This window comes from Populus alba, chromosome 3 (genome assembly GCF_005239225.2).
Source record: "Populus alba chromosome 3, ASM523922v2, whole genome shotgun sequence".
Lineage (NCBI taxonomy): Eukaryota > Viridiplantae > Streptophyta > Magnoliopsida > Malpighiales > Salicaceae > Populus > Populus alba.
The window spans coordinates 19,038,737-19,059,003 of record NC_133286.1 but is presented as its reverse complement, the minus strand read 5'-3'; the positions used below and the strand labels follow the sequence as shown (position 1 = coordinate 19,059,003).

General features: G+C 32.3%; 2 protein-coding genes and 1 long non-coding RNA gene across 4 annotated transcripts; 2 read left to right on the top strand and 1 right to left on the bottom strand.

Moving 5' to 3' along the window:
- Positions 1–1,271: 1,271 nt before the first annotated feature.
- Positions 1,272–1,973, top strand: LOC118054500 (uncharacterized). Its single transcript, XM_035066120.2, has one exon. It carries the CDS (start codon positions 1,398–1,400, stop codon positions 1,686–1,688), a length of 291 nt encoding a protein of 96 aa, XP_034922011.1. The 5' UTR covers positions 1,272–1,397; the 3' UTR covers positions 1,689–1,973.
- Positions 1,974–3,500: 1,527 nt separating this feature from the next.
- Positions 3,501–4,602, top strand: LOC140955430 (uncharacterized). The gene is made up of 2 exons (XR_012169472.1): positions 3,501–3,682; positions 3,951–4,602. It is a non-coding gene; the product is annotated as an uncharacterized lncRNA (long non-coding RNA).
- Positions 4,603–6,836: 2,234 nt separating this feature from the next.
- On the bottom strand, positions 6,837–8,525 carry LOC118054499 (chlorophyll a-b binding protein 7, chloroplastic). Of its 2 annotated transcripts, none has more exons than XM_073408340.1 (5): positions 8,380–8,525; positions 7,939–8,128; positions 7,790–7,827; positions 7,184–7,698; positions 6,837–7,078 (listed from the first exon to the last, which is right to left on the bottom strand). In XM_073408340.1, exons 1-5 carry the CDS (start codon positions 8,426–8,428, stop codon positions 7,061–7,063), a joined length of 810 nt encoding a protein of 269 aa, XP_073264441.1. In that variant the 5' UTR covers positions 8,429–8,525; the 3' UTR covers positions 6,837–7,060. The 2 variants fall into 2 exon arrangements, with proteins under 2 accessions (XP_073264441.1, XP_034922010.1); XM_035066119.2 differs by having other exon boundaries at positions 7,939–8,121; positions 8,373–8,524.
- Positions 8,526–20,267: the final 11,742 nt, after the last annotated feature.

The following is a 20,267-nucleotide window of genomic DNA, read 5'->3' as shown; positions in this document are numbered from 1 at the left end:
CATGTGACAAATTGAGGTTAATGGTGTGAATTCACAGACACTCCCGCCCAATGATGGAGCCATGTTAAAGGCCTGGGTGGGCTATAATAAGTTAAGATTTTATTAATATTTTTTAACTAGTTTTATATATAAAAAAATTATAAATTTTGATTGAGTTATCAGAAAATTCTGAAAAATTATGTAAAGCCTTCTAATATGATGCTTTAGCTTGGGTAAAAATTTTAGAATTTTTGAAGAAATTCAAAAATTTGATGAAAAATCATAATTTGACCAGTTTTATGTTATTTGGGCGTAATTTTCAATCCGACTATCAGATTGAGCTGAAATTTTACGAGGGATCTTAAAATATATTGAATAAAATCTGGTTAAAATTTTAGAATGAACAGAGCTTGGTAGTGCTAACAAAAAAAAAAGACCATTAAACAAAAGCAAAAAGACTTATTAAGGGTAAAATGGTTATTTACCATTAAAAAATAAAACAAATCAACTCTTTCTTTCTTTTATATGTTGCCGAATGGGCAGAAGTAGAATCGGAAAAGAAAAAAAGAAAAGGCAAGAGAGAAAAGTAAGGGGAAAATATAAAAAAAAATACAAGGAAAAAGAAAAGAAAGAATAACCTTGTAAACTTACAAAGTTCAACTTATACAACATTAATTCAAGAAAGAATCAAGTGAAGAAAGAAAAAATTGAAAGAGAAAAAAAAAATTAATTACTTTGTTTTTCGGTTGACATGAGATTGTTATTTTATCCCGGTTGAGAAGGGAATGATACAATATCAATTCAGATTCGATTATAGATGAATTATATTTCACAAAACATCGAAGGATGTAACTTTAATAATGAGTTTATTTTTACTTTCATTTTAATTTTATGTATTTTCAGATTTATCTTTTAATATTTTGTATAATGTATTTTAACTAAAATTTTACTGTTAATTTAAAAAATTCTTAATAATTAATCTTAAAAAAATTATACATTTATTTAATAATTCAGGACAAGAAAAATTACGAGCTCCGTCCTTGCTATGCCCTCCCTCATCCCCAAACAAAGGAGCAACTAGACCATCCGGAGAAGTCAGCCGACTGGCACAGGGAGATTAAAAAAAAAAAAAAACAATATCTACCGACGCCGACCAAAACATAAAAAATAAAACATCTTCATTACCCTCCAAAATAAATAACTCAAAGCCACGACCAAACACTCACGCGTCTACGTGTACATTTCTACTACCACTCTATTTCCTTGTCTTAAAATCACAATAAAACACACCAAAATTTACCCTCCAGAAAACACATATCATAGGAAATCAGCCTCGCTTTCTCTCCTCTCTTACTTACAGTCTTACACGGCTCATCTCTCTCTCTCTCTGTCTTATCGTTTTTGTTCTCTAAAGAATAATGGGACCAATCGTTCTGACCCAGTTGGCTACGGGTCTTAGTGTGCTAGCCGGGGCTGTTCTGGTCAAATCGGTTATGGACCAGAAGCCCATGGCCGGGCCGTTGTGCCCATCTTGCAACGGGACGGGTCGGGTCGCTTGTCTTTGTTCCCGTTGGTCCGATGGAGATGCTGGTTGCCGGGCTTGTTCCGGTTCGGGTCGCATGGCGTGTAGTAGCTGCGGAGGGACTGGTACCGGTCGGCCTATTCCGGTTCAAATCTCTATGCGGTCACCGAACCGTCCTCCATCTTGACCTGCTCGAGTATTTATTTCGGGTCTGTTATTGTAGCTAGTATTAATTAATTGTCTCTCTTCTTATATTTTTATGTAAACTTCTTTTCCTTTTTGAATCTTTTCCAGTTTGGAAAATTTTTAATTTGTAATATAATATAAGTTGAAGGGACACTTGAATGGAGGAAGGGAGATCAGATGGAACTTGGAAGGTGAGTAGTTTGTAACTTGTAATGACAATATTTAATATATTGAGTACTGAGATTCTTATAAAAAAATGAGAATGGATAAGTTTATACTCGTTGAATTCTTCTGCTTATGATGTTAATTTTAGCTGGTTTCTGTTGTTAATGTTAATTAAATTATTGATAAAGATAATAATAATAATAATAATGGTGGTAGTTATAGTGATAATAATTATAATAATAACTGGCAGGGATGAAAATAATAATAATAGTTTGTTAATAATAATAATAATAATAATGTTAATTATGAAAATAGTAATAGCAGCAGTATTAATAATAATAATAATAATGATGATGATGATAATTAAACACTTGTTATATTATATTTATTTAACTCTAATTAGTGTTGTTATATATTTATTATGATTATTTTTTTATTATTTTTTAATTGTTTTTCTTGGATAAATGAATATTATTTTCTATATAAAAAAAGTACAATCTGTCGCGAATAGCGAGAAATAATGATCTCTAGAGTACGACCCAGTAAACTTTGTGGGAAGTGTATGAACTGGGTGCTTGTCAAGTGATGCGCTTTGTCACAAGTTCAGGAGTTCCGAAGGTACAGTATGCTCGGAGGTACGGGATATGGCGGTGGTAATTGAATTGCATGCCCCGACATGTACCGAGCAGATACCTAGCCATCCACCCTATACTTCGTCGTTTCTTGGACTAGAAATCAACCATTCCATTTTCAGATCAACTGGTAGTTCAATTAGTGTTTTATATATTCTTCTCGAGTTTGAGCCTGTGAAATCCCTCCTTTCCTGATGTGAATCATCCAAGATTCCATTTCTTTCATCGTCTCTTTATCCAAAAGCTAGCTGGATGGAGTATCTTTTCCCTGTTAAAATACAAAAAGAAAAAAAAATTAAACAAAGAGCTTCTTAATTATAGAACAATTTTAAAAATTCTGTAGCGTGACGAGCGTATCCTCTTGATTATATGCAGCAATCATATTGGCTGAACAAATTTTACAGTGAAAGTAAATTTAATTATAGTATTTTATTTGAATTTAATTGATTAATAAATTAAATTTATATATTTAAATTGGTTTTATTCAAAATTTAGGTTTCTAACTGCCTGAGAAAAACTGGTTGACTTTTAGGCTAACTCGAAATCTGGATGACCCGATAAAACCTGATAGAGACTTGTTTTTTGTTTCCAAATGTGTATTTTATTCTAGCTAGCAATTTATCTTTTTATATATATTTTTTATTTGATTAATAATCTATTTTAAAGTTCACTATATAAATATTAGAAGAATGTTTTATTCTTAACATTTCAGTATTTATACTCTATATCCACAAAAGAAAAATTATATTTTTTGAATGAGAAATAAAAAAATATTTTTGGTTTAAATACTTCAATTTAAAAGAATAAAATGATATATTTTCAATATAAAATAAAAAATATTTTGAAATAATTTTTTAAATTTTGTTATTTACAATATGTATAATTTATGTCTGTGATTTATTTTTTTAATTTTTTTATATAAAATATTAAAATTTCAAATGTTTTTTTAAATTTTTTCTTGATTAACCTGATTTGCCTCGCATAAGCCATCCCTTAACCGGATTAACCTATGGGTTAGGTATGATATCTCTGAGTTTAATTTATATGAAATTACCAATAACTCCAAAGAAACAAACTGAAACCTACCCAACAATCTTTTGTCCCTATAAAAGGATATGATTAGCGCAGCAAGCAGCCGGCCGTGACCTCCAGAGTTCTCAAACCCTCTTCCATCTACCCCTTCAACGATAACTTACGGGTACGGTGCTATCTACTTTATATTCAACTACTAGATCTGAGGGGGGAAATGTTTTTGTGCTGGTTTATTCCTCAATCTAATTACATATAATTTGTGAGAATGAAACATTACGAATATTTGGTTTCTTTGTGCAATCAAATGGAATATAGTATTGGGTAAGAATGTTCAAAGATTTTAATTCTTTGATATATGAATATAATTTGTAAATAGATGGATATTCAAAGAAATTAATGAAAAGAAGTTTTGTAATGAAACATATACAATTAAGCTTTATGATTAAGCTAGTAATCCTTCTTTGCAAAATCATTAATTATTTTAGCTCTAATTACTATAATTAATGGCTTTACAAAGATAGATCTACTAGCTAAATCTTAAAAGCTTCTGGAGCTAGGATGAATACTGAGATTTTTCCAGCAAAATCTACAGATCTAAGCGAAACCAGGGGAGCTTTTTTTTTTTTTTTGTACTGTGGTTTTTGTATTGGATTTGTATTGTTTTATGTATTTGACAAATTTTAATTCAAAGTATTTTTGATATTGATGTTGTAATACTAATATATATGCTACCAGTTAGGTTATATGGTGCAGAAACACTTGGATCAGTTATTGTAATATTGGACTCTCAACCTTTTTTCCTTCTAATTTAATCTTCCATTCAATTTGGTGCTTCAATCTTGGTGCGGTGAAAATGCACAACTCTCCTAATAGAATAAATACTGAACATCCTGCATTTCTACCCTTTTTCTTCTTGAATCAACTTGTAATTAGAAGATCCCAATCATCTTCTCCGAAAGAGAGAGAATAGCGTGAATGCCTTGTGTGATTCTGTATAGGCTAGAGTTAATGCAGCAGCAGATATGTTTAATCCTTTGGGATGAACTGGATGGGTTGTTTAATGGAACTAATTCTCAATTTCCTTGATGTTTTCCCTATGGTCTCGTTAGTTGAAGTCAATGCTTGCGTGGTAGGAAATTATGTATTTTAATGTGCTTGAAGTGCTTGTGTCCTTTGTGGCGTCTGAACTGGATGCTTGTCAAGTGGTGCGCTTTGTCGGAAGTCGAGAAGTTCCCGAGGGTATAACATGCCTGTAGGTATGAGATACCAGTGGTGATAATTGAATTGCATGCTCCAGCATTTACCAAGCAAATGCCTGTAGGTATGTGTTTTAATCCAAACTAAGATTACCATTTGAAATTTATTGGTGGTTCAATTAGTGTTTATATTTTCAGTAATTTTCCTGATGTGAATCATCTAAGATTCCTTTTCTTAAGAGATGTAGTCTCCAAGAAGCTGGCTGCAGATGTTCTCGCTATCAGAACACAACAAAATAGTAATTAAAAAAAACTACCATGTCCCAGTTGAAACAAAGCTTCTTGGAGAACAATTTTTGAAGTTTTGTAGCGTGATGGGCGTATCTTCTTTGATAAAATGCTGGTGTGCAGAAGCTGGCATCCAAAACGGATGCTAGAAGAATTACTTTCCCGTTGAAAACAGCCGAAATGATAAAGAAAAACCATTAATTAATAATAACTAAAGAAAATTTGAAGTGGAAGAGTTCGATTCTCCCTTCCCGTCCATCGATGGTCACAAATCATTATGATATTATTGAGAATTAAAGCTCCATATGCTTGAAGCACTGTAACTTCCGCCTGTGAAATTGACAAAGACAGTATAATATGATACTCGATCAAGAAGAAGAAATTTATCACTTACAATAATTTTTAGATAGTTAATTGATAAACGAGAAGATAATAGCTAAAATGACAGTTATTTGGGTTCGTCTTTCCTTCGCCATTGCCTTCGAGATGCTCTTAGGCCTGCTTTCTTTCACCAAGTGGCACGGATACCCGGTGTGTGCTACAGTCCGTGGTAGAGCTTGTTCTTTGGGTCTTAGGCCCAACGTTTGGGTCTCTAGGCTAGGACCCAGTCTTATTGATGGTCCTTTGGACCAAAACCCATCCCTATCAATCTGTTTGACGCTTCTTCTGCCTAAAATCTTTTGTAGCAAAGCACTAAACATTTGAAGAAGGTGTTCTGAAGATGAGAAGGGGGGAATTTATAGGATTACTGTGTTTTTTTTCTTCTTAAATTGATGAGCCGATATACTGTTTGTTAGGAGTGAAGAACAATGGGGTGCAATACCCATTTTGGAACGAGAGTAATATGTACACGACAACAAAAATGAAGGATTAATTTAATCATCTCCTACATGAAATGTGAAAAACTTCATCTCCAAACGAATCCTAAAAACTAGATCTACGACTGTAAAAGTCAAGAGATTGCTAACGATGAGCCAAAAACTCGATGGTTTTTTGCAGGAAGGGTTGGGTGAGGCAGGCTACTTTGCCTCTTATACTGATGGAGACACATTGCCCGCTTGCTAAACAAGATGTAAAATTTAAGAAATTAAACAAGAAGAAAGGAAAATGAAATCAAGAAGAACATGAAAACGTGTAGCCTAGAGTGCTAGTTATATACATGAAAGATGAATATTATAACCTGCCAATAACTTTGTCATGGATTCAGGAATTCTCCACGTCATCGAGAAATGAACTTTACTGCGATTTCACAGTCTACGCTCTTAAAATAACAAAAAAATTGGTCTTCATTTAACAAAGATGTTCTATGCTAAGTGATCAATTGATTCCTCCCAAAACGTGCATGAATCTCTCCCCTTTATTTTTATGGGTCACCGGTCAGGTCTATGGGTCCCGTCTCAACTGGCAATCCTGTTCGCAATTTATCAGATCTACAACCGAAGGGTTTATTCTACGTGATTCACTCGAAAGAAAGGAGATCAGACTCGGATTTGAATGTAGACATGGCTTTTTCAAAATGGTTTTTAGAAACAAATGATTTAAATCTACCTCAAGTACATAGCCCTCCATTTATTTTCTCAGTTTAATGTTTTGTTCTGCTTTGACAGCCAAGTGTCGCCTTACTTTTCTGCAGTATTGGCATCTGTTCTGTATTCAATAATTGATTTGAGCTATTGTTAATTTGCATATTCTTAAAATGGATCCCTTACGCTAATTGTTGTTCTACTTTACTCGTATCAATTGGTTCGGTGGCGTATGGATAAAATGGCATGCCACCGCTCGCTGGTTCAAAAATTGATAAATGGGCAGTTAGATACTTGGAGATGAGTTCTGAAGTTTCATGTGGTTCGTAACTGTTGCTTTTCCGGGCAACTTTTGTTACTAGCTCAAATATATCGGTGACATCTAAGTTCAAGGGGTGGTTTTTGTACATTGCAACAGCACTCTATGAGAAATCGTAGTTGTCAGACATTACATGTTCTAATAATGATACAAAGGTTCTATCGACAAATACATTTCCTTAAGCTCCTTCCTTAGGGAAGCATGCTCGCCGGCGTTTCTCACTTGGGGGTAAAAGCCTGAAACACACCATTTAAAATAGTTAGCTTAATTAAAAACAACTTGTTCTCGCTGCATTATTTACAAATTACTGTTATTGTTTGAAGTTTTAGGGGTGCACTCACAGCAAAAACGGTGGCATGACCAGGATCTGCTAGGTGAGCAAAGAGGTTGTCAATAGGACCGGTGCCGGTGTAAATATGTTGGAACCAAGCACCCATCACAGCCAACATAGCCAATCTTCCATTCTTGATCTCCTTCGTCCTCAATTCCTTGACCTTCTCAGGAGAGCCACTGCCCCATCCAAGCGGGTCAAACCACAGCCCACCTGGGTAACCAACATCTGTACCAGTGAGTTTGTTGTTAGGGAAGATAGGATCCGTGTTAACGCACCCTGGCTTGAGAATATCAGCCCATCTTCTTCCCTCGGCCCAGCCAATAAAGAATAACTCAACGATGAAGAGTGTGGTGGTGTCAGTGAAGTATTCAACTTCTCCGGCACTGTACCATGACGGGGTGTTTAGGATGCCAATCTTCGTTAGGAATTCTGGGATGAAAATACCAGCAGCACCTAACATTGCCCATCTACAGTGAACAAGCTCTGCTTGCACATTCCATCTTAGAGTTTCAGGATCAGATCCTGTTTCAAACAAATCACAACTTGCATAAGTACTTCATGATTGGTTATATTGTGCAAGTGACTAACACCTGACGATTTAGCTCTCACTCACCAAGACCTAGAGGATCAAAGCCAAAGTCTCCAGGGAGGCTGCAGTTGAGACATTCAAGCAAGACTTTAGAACGCTTAGCACAGTAATTGAGTCCTTACATCAATGAAAAGAAAGAGGCTTTGGTGCTAAAGAACAGGTCTTCAACTGACCTGCCATCAAGCCATGGAGGAGGGGTGCTGCCTGGGAACCAGAGGGGTCTATCAGGGTCAGCTGCAACACAAACCGTAACTGATCGAGCTGCGGTTGGTGATGTGTACTTCTTCAGTCTCAATTTCTCCCCCCTAAGAAAAGAAGCCTTTGCTGACCCGACAAGGGATCCAGTCTTCTGGGTACTGCAATGTTTTATTTACATGACTCACTTCACTTTAAAAAAAAAACATAACTCATGTTATTTTTCTAAGTCTTTGTTGTTTCATTATAAGCCTTGATTATACAAGTCACTAACATGTAATTAAGAATTAATCTAGAATGAAGCAGCATGATCAACTTAACTAATATTGAAAAGTTCAAGTATATGCCACACAGACAACAGTTGTTAATAGCATGATAACATGTAGTCGTTATGGGATTTGAGAGAACTTGCCTGGAAGAAGAGATGGAAACGGCTGCAATGGCAGAAGAAGCACAAACAGCAGCCATTTTTATTTATTTTTTTGCTAAAAGACTCTTCCAATCAGTTTGTGCTGTGTTTGAATGGCTTATGGAGGTGGGTTGCAAATCTGTTAATGCATGACGGGGCTTATCTTAAAGGATAGGAGAAATAATGTCTAACTGGCTACTTGATTGCCAGGTGGCATGCAGAATCTGAAATGAAGCGCCTCTACCTCCACATCTTTTGCTTACTTTGATGAATCATAAATTGGTGGCTAACATTCTATATATCTGAAAAATCAGTCGCAATTCGGGCCCATGGAATGGGACTGGCAAATAATTTAGATTGAGCTATAGCTCTCATGAATGGGCCATAGCAGCATCAATGGTCCGACGAGGAACATTGATTTAGCGGCCTAAGGCCTCAGCCTACCGTAAATAATCCCATTTGTGATCCCCAAATCTGTCTCTTTGGGCCTTGAGATTGCTTCTAGTAGAACTCAACATAGATTGAAGGAGATCACAAGGTGAATAGGCTGTTTTGTAAAGCTAGAAGTGCCCCCAGAATCGAGAATCAACCATCAAGAGCTCCAAAGTTAAAGAAGAATGATTGCCACAGGCATTGGATGGAACTTGTTTGGAAAAGGCCCGTGTAGTAATTGCTATAATAATAAAAGTATGTTTGAGAATGTAATAATTGTTGTTTTTAAAAGTATTTTTTATATTTTTTTAAAATTAATTTTAATATCAGTACGTCAAAATGATATGAAAATATCAAAAAATATTAATTTTAAAAAATAAATTTTTTTTATTTTTTTCAATAATATTTTAAACTATACGATTAGTTTTTAAATGGTTATTAAACCAGGAGAGGAAATGTCCCCTCGAGAGCCCAGACTTTCTCACATTAGTTTGGATCGTTTTGGGCCCAAGCAGCTCATTCTAAGGATGGAAAAGCTTATCTTATTCTTATCAGAAAATAAAATAAAAGAACAGAGAGAGGCACGCAAGAAATCAAAGTACGAATCTCCTTGATCTTAACCTCACAAAAAAACTACATTTGGTGGTTGGTGGAGAAAGTTACATGATGCCACACAGCTTGGTTCCTAGAAAATCATAGCTCATTTGGTATCATAACAATGAAGAAAATAAAAGTCGGGTCCACAACCACACTCGTAGACGCAGTCTTATCCTTTTCTTCCAACTTGTCCTTCAAAGTCTAAAGTAGAAAAATCAAACAATCTGTACTTGTAGCCGTAGAAAAATCAACCAATTTGAAGAAAAACTATAAAGTGAAAATTTCATGAGTAAATCCAGATTCCTGTGTAAATCAGATCAATATTTTTTAAAAAAAAAAATTACCTGCAAAAGCAAGCCATACCTGTTAACCTTTACCTAATCTTAATTAGGGATAGAGTGATTTTTAATGAATTTACCTGCAAGGGTTCATGTAACTCTTACAAGGGTGATAATTAGGTTTTCCTGTGATGTTAAAGATGAGGAATATTGGCATAATTACGGAGCTAATCATCTGTGAATTGCTCTGAAAAATAAAGCACCGACCGGGGGATCCGTTTGGTAGCCCTGTCATGCATTCATTCAACTTTAAAACCAGGTTTACACATGCTTGACCACCACCACCCACCACCCACCACAAAGTGAAATCTGGGCCTTTTAAGGAAGCAAATGGTGGTGGTTAAGAGTACAGATACGCTATCTAATTACAAATAAATGCTTGAGGTCGACCGGCATTATCAAAGCTTATTGGATAGGTGTTCAGCAAAATCACTTGGGAACACACCTTGGATTCCTTACTGTACTTTTCCATGCAGGCATGTGCTAGCTATTAGTACTGTAATTATGTCTTCCTAGAATTACAGCAAGAAAACAATCTGCTAATTATGTCTCATGAGAATTATTATAGCATTTAGCAGCCTTCAAAATTATAACACACAAAATCTCTCCATCCCTTTCTGGGTTTTTTTTTCTTTTTCCTTTTCTTTTCCTTACAGGACACATGAAAGTAGGCTCCATTAGCTTTCTATGATCATTCCATCTTTCAGGTCCCTTTCATGGTACCTTAGTAGCGGAGTCAACAAGCGAAGATGCAGCAGTCCTTGGCATGATTGACTTGTGAGGGAGAGAGAGAGAACAATGATCCCTGTAGTGAGTTATGTTCTGAAAGGTACTAAATAATGGGACATTTGGTTGCTATAATGACTATAACAACTTTGCCAAACCTCTAAAAAGTACGATTATTGTGTCGGAGTTTTTCCTTCTGTTTTGGCCCCAAAGAAATTATGATGAAATTTATCAGTTTATGCTCACTAGCGAGCTCATCATCACATCTTCACATGCTGGAGTTTCTTAGTGCTCACCAGATTAGAACTTCAAGGAGTAATTGTGGGTTCAATCAACTTCTATTACTGGCCAAGTCTCCCCATCTCTTTGCTGCTTTCAAGAAATCCTAAAATGGGATTGCTGAAATGCTAATCTTCTGTTTTTTTTTTTTGTTTTTTTTTGGGGGGGAGGGGGGGGGGGGAGCACTGATTGCCCTGACGAGAGAGCATATGCCATCACCTAATTGCTTGAATGCCTAGCCCAGCTTTTGTAGGGCACGCTATAATTTTGATAAGTTATTATAGCATCACATTTATACACGGTATTGCTTGCTCCTAATTTGCTTTTGGACCTGGATTTTCCTGGCTAATGGAGAGTTTGCTCGCAAGATTAGCAGATTAAGTGAACGGGGTTTCAGAATGGCAACCTACTTGAATCTTCTTTTGTGATCAATGATGCGAGCTTTTAATGATAGCCATGGAACAAATCAAGCATCCTGAAAAGCCTATTGCCATAATCACCAAACGATCATCAATGAGGACATAAGCATGTCAAAAGCTAAGCACATAATCACTGATAAGGAAAACAACATCAACGGGGGTCCATGCCCTTGGTGCCTCGTGATCTTTCTACTACCGTTGGATAGCCATCCCGAAGGACTTCAAATTTCGTTTAAACACTAATGGAACTACCATTTTTTCTCTCCTTAGGGCCTCATATTTCTCGCATTCAATAAATATATGAACTTGTTCTTACCAAAGTGAAGATGTATACATACGTACCCAGATATATGATCCGTCATGATGATGAGAATGGTGTCAAGGTCCTTAATGATGAACTGGAGTGTGTTTGCCATTATAATTATGTGAATATCACTGTCATCAAAAGAAACGTTATTTCCGGCCAGGAGAAAGAAAGACGACCATATTATTACTCACAATCAAGATCTTAATAATGCTGCACGGTATGGACATTACAGAGACTTGCAAAAAAGCAAACCAAACAATATCTTTTCTTGTAGTTTAAGCAGCCAGCCGCTCCAGATCTAGTTGAAACTTGAAAATCTAACATGTCCTATAAATTTTATATGGTTGACATTGATTATCTGGATAAACCCTATCTGAAAGATGTGGCGTAGACTTGAAATGTAAAATATAATCATTTTTCCGTTTGTAATCGTTTAATTGTTCATTTATTTTATTTATTTATTTTGCAAATTAATGTCCATAAGTAACTTAGCCCTGATCTTGCATTTTGCCTGAAATCATCACTTCTAAAGCCGGCTTCAGTAGCGTTCTCTTGTGCTCAATTATTATCATCCAGTCTTGATATCTACTTCATCCAACCCTTTAAATTTTATTGAAGCAGTCCCGCGAACATATTTATTAGAGTGATTAGCTGCACAGCGGCGGATTATCATCGATAATTATTTTACAATCCCCCAGAAGAGTAGCATTTTAATAAGAACTTGGAAGTCAAATCCTTTATCCACAACAGATAATTAACAAAAGCTAGAACACGAGAGATTTCTACAGAAGCATGTGACTGGAAACACCGTTTACTGGAATAGTCTTTTCAAGGTTTTGCTTTCCCACCCACAACAAAATTTAAAACTAGCTGTTAGAAGTATTAAAGTATTTTTATACAGTCAATAGTTATTACTAAATTGATTATGAATATTTTTTTTTTATATATTTCAATAGCACATTAAAAAGATTAAAGCATTCTTCAAAACGAAGAAATAAAAAAAAATGGGTTTTTTTATACTTTCATGATTATTTTTTTCATAATTATCAAGTTAGATGAGAGAATTTAATATTTGACAAGATAAAAAAAAAAAAAATAAACACACAAAAACCACCACATAAATTTAGAAACCAAATTATTAAAATTGATTTCTAGGTGCCTTTTAGTATTTTCATAATGATTTATTATTATTATTATTAGGTCAGTGAATGTGTAGTTAGGCATTTGAAAAGATAAAAAAAAAAAAAACCAAAAAAATTGGATGTGAATGACATGCACCCGCATCCTTTGAACAACACCTACAGTGCCTCCGTTAAGCTAAAATCTCCATTCATCGTGTCATTGAACGCACCGATATGTCCTCTTTCTATAGAGGTGATGCATGTTGGTGGTAGTTGGGTGATTTGTTTTTCTATAGTTTTTTTTTCTTTCCTCCCTCGAAAATGATAACTTGGTCCTCTTTATTGTTGGTATTTAAACTTTATTATTTATTGTTTTGATTTTTGTTTTTGATCTTTTTGTAAAATTTTTATTTGTTTTCAGTCTCATCCTTCAACCTCAATTTATCTTATATTATCTTTTTTAATTTGATCTTTATTTTTTTTAATTTTAATTTTTTTCTTAGCCCTTTGATAAAAGTTTTATCTGTTTCAAATTCATCATGCACTAAAAATTTATAGTATACTATTTTTACCAATTTGGTCTATATTCTTTTGAATTTGTTTTTTGTTACAGTTATTTTTCTTCTTAAATTTCGAACTTCAAACTTGTTTTTATTTTTTTTGTTGATTTTTATCCTTATTTTTTTTATTGTTTTTTTTGTCCTTTTAGTAAATTAATTTTTCTTTGCAATTTCACACTTCATTCAAATATAAAATTGATTTTGTATTTCAATGTTGATTCTCGTTCTCTTAATTGTTATTTTTTAGTTCTTTTATGCAATAATATTTTTTTAATTTTATCTTTCAATATTTGATTGATTGAGAATTGAACTTAATGGTTTTTCTGATAATTTGTTTTTAAACTCGTCTGATCACGAGTTTAACAACTTAATGTGGGTTGACATTTAAAAACAAAAATGATCTTTGTGATTTAATTTATTTTTTTTTATCTAGTTATTTTGATTTCATGATCTAGACCTTTGTGGTCTAGATCGGGTTGACTCGACCTTGATTACTAGGGTTACAAGTTTTTCATGGTGACTTAGATTAAACAAGGTCTTTTTTTAAGTTTTTTTTACCCCATTTCATTCTTATGTATTTAATGGGTTAAGAACTAAGCTACATCATTTGTTAATTTTTTCTTAGGTTATTGTGATCACTTTTTTTAAAAAAAATTGTTTATCTGTTGTTGTTGATTGTTTAAATGTAGTTATTGTCTATTTTTTATCGTCTAATTAAAATAAAACCAACTTATATGACCCATCAAGAATATATATGTTTGAATAGCAGATTTTGTCTTTTTTTACAAAAACATATATGGTACCTAAACATCATTTTTTTAAGCAAAAATCTAGCCCCATTGCATGGCGTTAGTCCGCACCTAGTGACTAGAAACAAAAAAAGTAAAGACAAATTGATATTAAAGGTACGTCGTGTTTTGGCTACTAATATATAATATATAATGAGTATGTTTGTTTTTGTATTTAAAAAGTATTTTTAAATTTTTTTAAATTTTTTTTGCTTTAAATTAAAAAAAATTTATTAAGATTTTGGATGGTTTTTGATTTGCTAATATCATAAATAAAATTTTAAAAATATATTATTCTAATATTTTTAAATAAAAAATACTTTAAAAAACAACCTTCTACTGCAATTTCAAAAAACCATCTCCAGCTCATCCTATTATTTTCAATAACGATAATTGTGGCAATCTCCACATTAGATACAGCATGATATCACACATGAGTGGAATTATGTACTTACCGTATTTAAAGAGTCCTATTTAGCAGGTTTTTAATATAATGACTTTGAGATATAAGTTGCACCTAACACTAAGTTTATTACGTTTCAACAAATACATCCCTTGTTAGAGTTTGCATCGACATATAATTAATGGGATTTTATCACATAGTGACCTCTTTAGTATCTTCTCGTGGTTGAGCTCGCAAAAGTTGAGACATCCTAATTATTTTAGTAATAGTTAATTAGCATATATATATATATATATATATATATATATATATATATATATTGGACCGTCGGTTTATTAATAATAATCCATTTGATAAGAAAGCAATCGAGCCTCGTTACACGTCTCCAATCTTTGAGACCTTGAACTTCCATCTAGGGCATGAAAAATCAATCAACGTGGTTTCTGGAGGCATGCAGGAGGGGATGGGGGCGTGGGGCTTAATTGCTTCTGAAGCATCTTCGGTTAAATATTTATTTCATCAAGTCGAAATGCCCAATCAATATTAACTAGGAACTTTTGTACCCATTTGCAAACAACTCTATACCGACAACATCCTCTCAAGAAATTCAATTAAATCTTGAAACCTAACAATGGAGGTGAATTATGGAAAGTGCTGAAAGGTCTGTCATGTTTCAAAGCATCGGATTCTCGACCTCCAAGCTCACAAGATGTGACATTTTATTTAGAAATTAAAGAGCATAGAATATGTTGGATGTGCCAAGTTATAAGAAAATATTCCCAAAAAGATTGGGAGTTGTAGATTAGATACCGACCAAACATCATGGTTTTGTTTTTTAATACGAGCAATAATACAACAATTGCTTGCTAAACCACCTAATCCAGACCCTTTCAATTTCCGAGCAGGAGTATAAACATGGCACCGGTTTTTGGACGAACATATTTTGTCACCATGTTTATGCATGTCCGGTCGCAGTCGAACTTAATTAATAAACCTTATTTTAAGTATTATTAGATGATTCAATCACAATTAGAATTACTATTTTTTAAGTTTCTCATCTCAATGTCAACTAAGAAAACGAAGCGATATTGAGTTAGATTAAATGGAGCTCTCAACGGTGACGTTTAAGTAGTTATTGTCAAGACGCATGCACATACAAGGAACAACACAAGCCGTAAAGACAGTCTCTTTAAACTTTACCTTCTTTCTTAGATAAAGAAGATCTGCCAGCATTGTTTATGCAATTTGACGAAGAATGTTAAGGCAACTTATTTTATTTCTTATGTTTTTTTCACTAGAGCTTAATTTTATGTTCAAAGTACCTGTCCTTGTTGTTGTGATTGACGTTGATTTATGGAACAAAAGCACAATTTATATTAGAAAGAATTACATCGAAGGTTTTTCTTTTTAAAAAATAAAATAAAATAAAGAGGGTGGCTATATTTAAGAGGTAAATATTCACTTCTGCAACCAGTTACATCAAAATGAAATTAAAAAATAGGAACAAAATTCAGATGTCGTGATTTGGCATGCCATGCACGCATTCTATGGGTGATTAAACATAATACAGTTCAAAATATTGATGTAACAATATCAATTTCATATGTTTATAATATGACTCTGTTAAAGCCCAGTTTTTGGACACATCACACAGCCCCGAAAAAAAGAGTACAAAGCTACAAGAAATCTTAGAGATAAGGGTGTGTGAGAATTCAGATAGCTACTAGATAGAAGTCACGCGCGACGTCGTTGTCCGTTCTAAATTTCTCTTATTAATAATAATAAAAAATGTCGAGGCAATGGCACTATTTTTAAAGAAGTTTAAAAAAAATACAAGAGGCAATGGTACTATTCTTCTCGAGACGGATTATATACCACAATAAAACACCGCACCATGACAACATTAAAAGAGATCATACATACGGTTAAAGTGATGATCTAAAAAATAATTAATTAAAATATTATAATATAAGTATTTTATATTTATATTTAATTAAATAATTTAATTCAGTTTCAAAATAATAAATTTTTTTAAAAAATAATTAACAAATAAGACAAATAAAAAAAGTCGAGTTAACCTTGGTTATTTTCAAAATTAGTCACAAATCTTTTATATATATATATATATATATATATATATATATATATATATATATAACAAGTAAGGATCTTTGTCTCCAATTAAATAAATGTTAAATGATGAAACTTTAAAACCATATTCTTAAAAAAAGCTAAAAAAAAAAAATCAAGTGAATCTAGGTTTATTTTTTAAACTTGAAAATCATGAAATCCTAAATTTGGGCTTAATTAAAAAGATCGGTTCTCTATTAATTTAATATTAAAAAATAAAATTAAAAAAAAAAACATCAATTTAAAATATTAGTCTATCAAACTCTAACGACTTTTATAAACCTGGGCTAATTTTTCAAACCTGTAATTCATGAAATTACAGTAAAATAATTTAATTCCTAATCAATTTAAAATTAATGGATAAAATTGAAAAAATTATCAATTTAAATAATTTATTAAAATAAAAAAATAATGAACAACAGATTATATATATATATATAAAAGAGGCTCTCTCTTCTTCTTTTCTATGGCGTATTTATCGCGCTGTTTTCTTTTTATCAGTGATGGGATAAAATGTGTTCAAAACCTGTGAATGTCTTAGCCTTAGTCAAATTAATTAATGTGTAATTCGTATTACAAAACATAACAACGGAACAATACCTAGTTCTCGTGTGTTTTTTTTTTTTTTCTCGTCTCTTTTAGTTAAAAAATTAATTTAATCTAAAACTTTAAATAACTAGGGGAAACTCAATGAATAATTTTATATTATTTTTAATATGTTTTTTAAAATAAAATTTATTTGAATTTGAAACCCTCCTTTATGCTTAATTTTATCAACATCATAGTAGTTAAATTTAAACTGTTGAATGTTTGGTTATTATAATTTTAGAAATAACTCAATTAAAAAACATAAATATTTTTAGATTATTCTACTTTTATATAAAACAATTGACAAAGCACAAATTCGTCGTTGAAATTAGGAAATCCAAAAGAGCGAATTGTTTGGCTTAACTGGTAGCCAATTTATTTTAGTCCGACACTAGTGAACCGTGACACCTTCCACTAGCAAATAACATTCGATATATGAAAAAGGAAGTGTGCGTGTTCGAGAGAGAGAGCCAAGAGCTCAAATAAATTCATTTTTGCACCAATCACCCAAGTGCACAACTTACATAAAAATTGTAGAAAAATGTATTTTTTATCATAAAAGGAAGAGCTCATTATTAGTTACTCCCTTTACTTTATCAAAATTTATCATTTATTCCTCCTTGTAGAATGAAAAAGCAATCATATACATAGTTCTTTGACTTTACGACTACCATGGATTTAATAGTTTTCTTCTCAAAAAATGCGTTTTTTCTTCATCAAACCATCCCATCTAATATAATTTTCTTTCTATTTTTAAAACATAAAATGATTAATTGGAAACAAACAAGCAAACAACTAAGATATAAAACATTTAAGAACATACATTGTTTTTAAAACTACATGGAGTAATTGATTATTTTCATTAAACTACACGGACTCACCATTAATCTTTAAAACAAATCCAACATGGACAACTATTTCCTTTTTAGGAATGAGAGTTTTTTTTAAAAGTGTTATTGGGGTTGCTTTTCAAAATATTTTTTACTTGAAAAAATATCAAGATATTATTTTTTATTTTAAAAAAATAATTTTTAATATCAATATATTAAAATATATAAAAACATCAAAAAAAAATATTAATTTAAAATAAACAAAATTAAATTATTTTAAAAATGTATTTGAAATATAAGACAAACCGTGTAAAGAGATTCACGAAAAAAACAAATTTTGTTTCCGATCACAGCTGTACCCTCTCCTGATTGAATATTCTGGAAACTTTCTTGACTTACCACGCAAGTAAAGGGCATTTTATGAATCATGAGTTGTGTCAGACAAGAGGCAAATTCACCTTCCTTTTTGGTCTTGTGTAATTTGAAACACTCGAATGCCCCTCAAGTCACGTCTACCGTGCATAGCTGTGATTAATTTCCAGAGTGTTTCTTCAAAAACAATCACATGCAATGCTCCATCTCAGTGACTACGTACGCTTACACATATTTCAATTATCACTAAATTGCCCTTTTTTACATCTTCCTTTCCCGTTTTCGGGTCCAAAGGGCAAATTATTTTAACCAGTTCGCCTTGAAGGAGAGTACATTAATTAATTAATTAATTGGCATATAAATATATAATTCAGTATTGTTTTTGCTACTAGGAATATAATTCTGAGTTTTGTAACTGGTCCCACCAAATTCAAAAATATATTAATTTCTTACTATGTGACCGTTAATTCTTTAAAATTCAAAAATGATTTTTCAACTGGAGAAGATGACGTTATTGTAAAGTTTCCATTGTTTGCGGGTATAAAATAAAAACATCATGGCCCTTATTTATTAAAATACTTGTAGTTTTTTAATTTATTTCAGGATGTTTAAAAATATAATAGTAGTTGTTTGCTAAAAAATGATTTTTGTTTTGAAATATATTAAAATATTTTTTTATTTTTAAAAATTAATTTTGATATCAATACATTAAAACAATATGAAAACACAAAAAAAAAAAAATCAATTTAAAGCAAAGAATTTTTTTTAAAAAAAATACTTTTAAAATAAAAAAAGGAAAATTGGCTCTAATAGCAGGCAAATATCCTTTGATTCTAGGAGGATGCGAAGTGTTACAAATAGAAACTATATTTTTGCGGGTCTCCGATTCAAATTCCTGATGCACGCAGTGTTTATTTCAGGAGATTTTTTTAAGAACTCGCAACCTGCAAGCACATCGGCCCACATTAGAAATTAGTGCTCCTCAAAAAACAATACAGTCTTATAATTTATTTTTTAAATGTAATTTATGTAATCTACAAGACCCAATTGTATTTACATGGTAGAAGGATAAGCATGAGCCGATAACGTACAGAAAACTTTCCTTTGACTGAGATATGACTCTAGTACTTTACTATATTCCAAGTATACCCCTCCTTCTAGTTACATGGGCACTTATTAATGGAGGCAGTGAAAAGATTTATTTGAAAAAATTACGTGACAGAGAATGTTACATGTCTTGTAAATCACTCAAGCAATTGGGGCAGCACGAGTGCACGCTCACTGGGATTCTACACGACACCCGAGGATGGAAAGGCCCTCTCTGAATTATTTAATTAAATAAATTAAAAACAGAGTTAATTAGAGTGCCAAATGCGTTAAGCAACAGCCTTAGTTCCCTCTCCTTGATCCCATTTATGGTTCGTTACGCTAAATCCTCACAAATCCCCAGCCATTTAATACAGGAGGGGACGAGAAATGCAGAATTTTACGCTACCTAGAGCTGCCATGTTAACTTCTAAATTAAATATTTTCCTTTTATCACGTGCAATTTTAAAAGTAAATTGTTGTAGCTTTAGAGTTAATTTGATATTGTACTACCTGTTGTGATTATAATTTAAAAAAAATTATTTTATAGAAAGTAATTTTAATTGAGGTTAATTTGATATTTATATATGTTTAGTTAAAACTGTTATTAAAATTAAAATTGAACAAAAGGTAGTTTAATGTGTTTGGTTAATAATGTTTTTTAAATTGAGGTTATATATATATATATACACACACATATACATGGTTTTAAATTTAAATATTATAGATTTAATTACTATTATTACATCATGAAATAAATAATACTTTATAGAAAATATTTTTTATTATTTAATTAAACTATCTACAATTCTATTACGTACAAAATCCATCTGACAAGAACTACAGTTTTCATAATTTTTTAAGCGTGCAATAAAATTAGATAAAATATTATCATGAATAAAATTGATTTTACAGTTTAAGT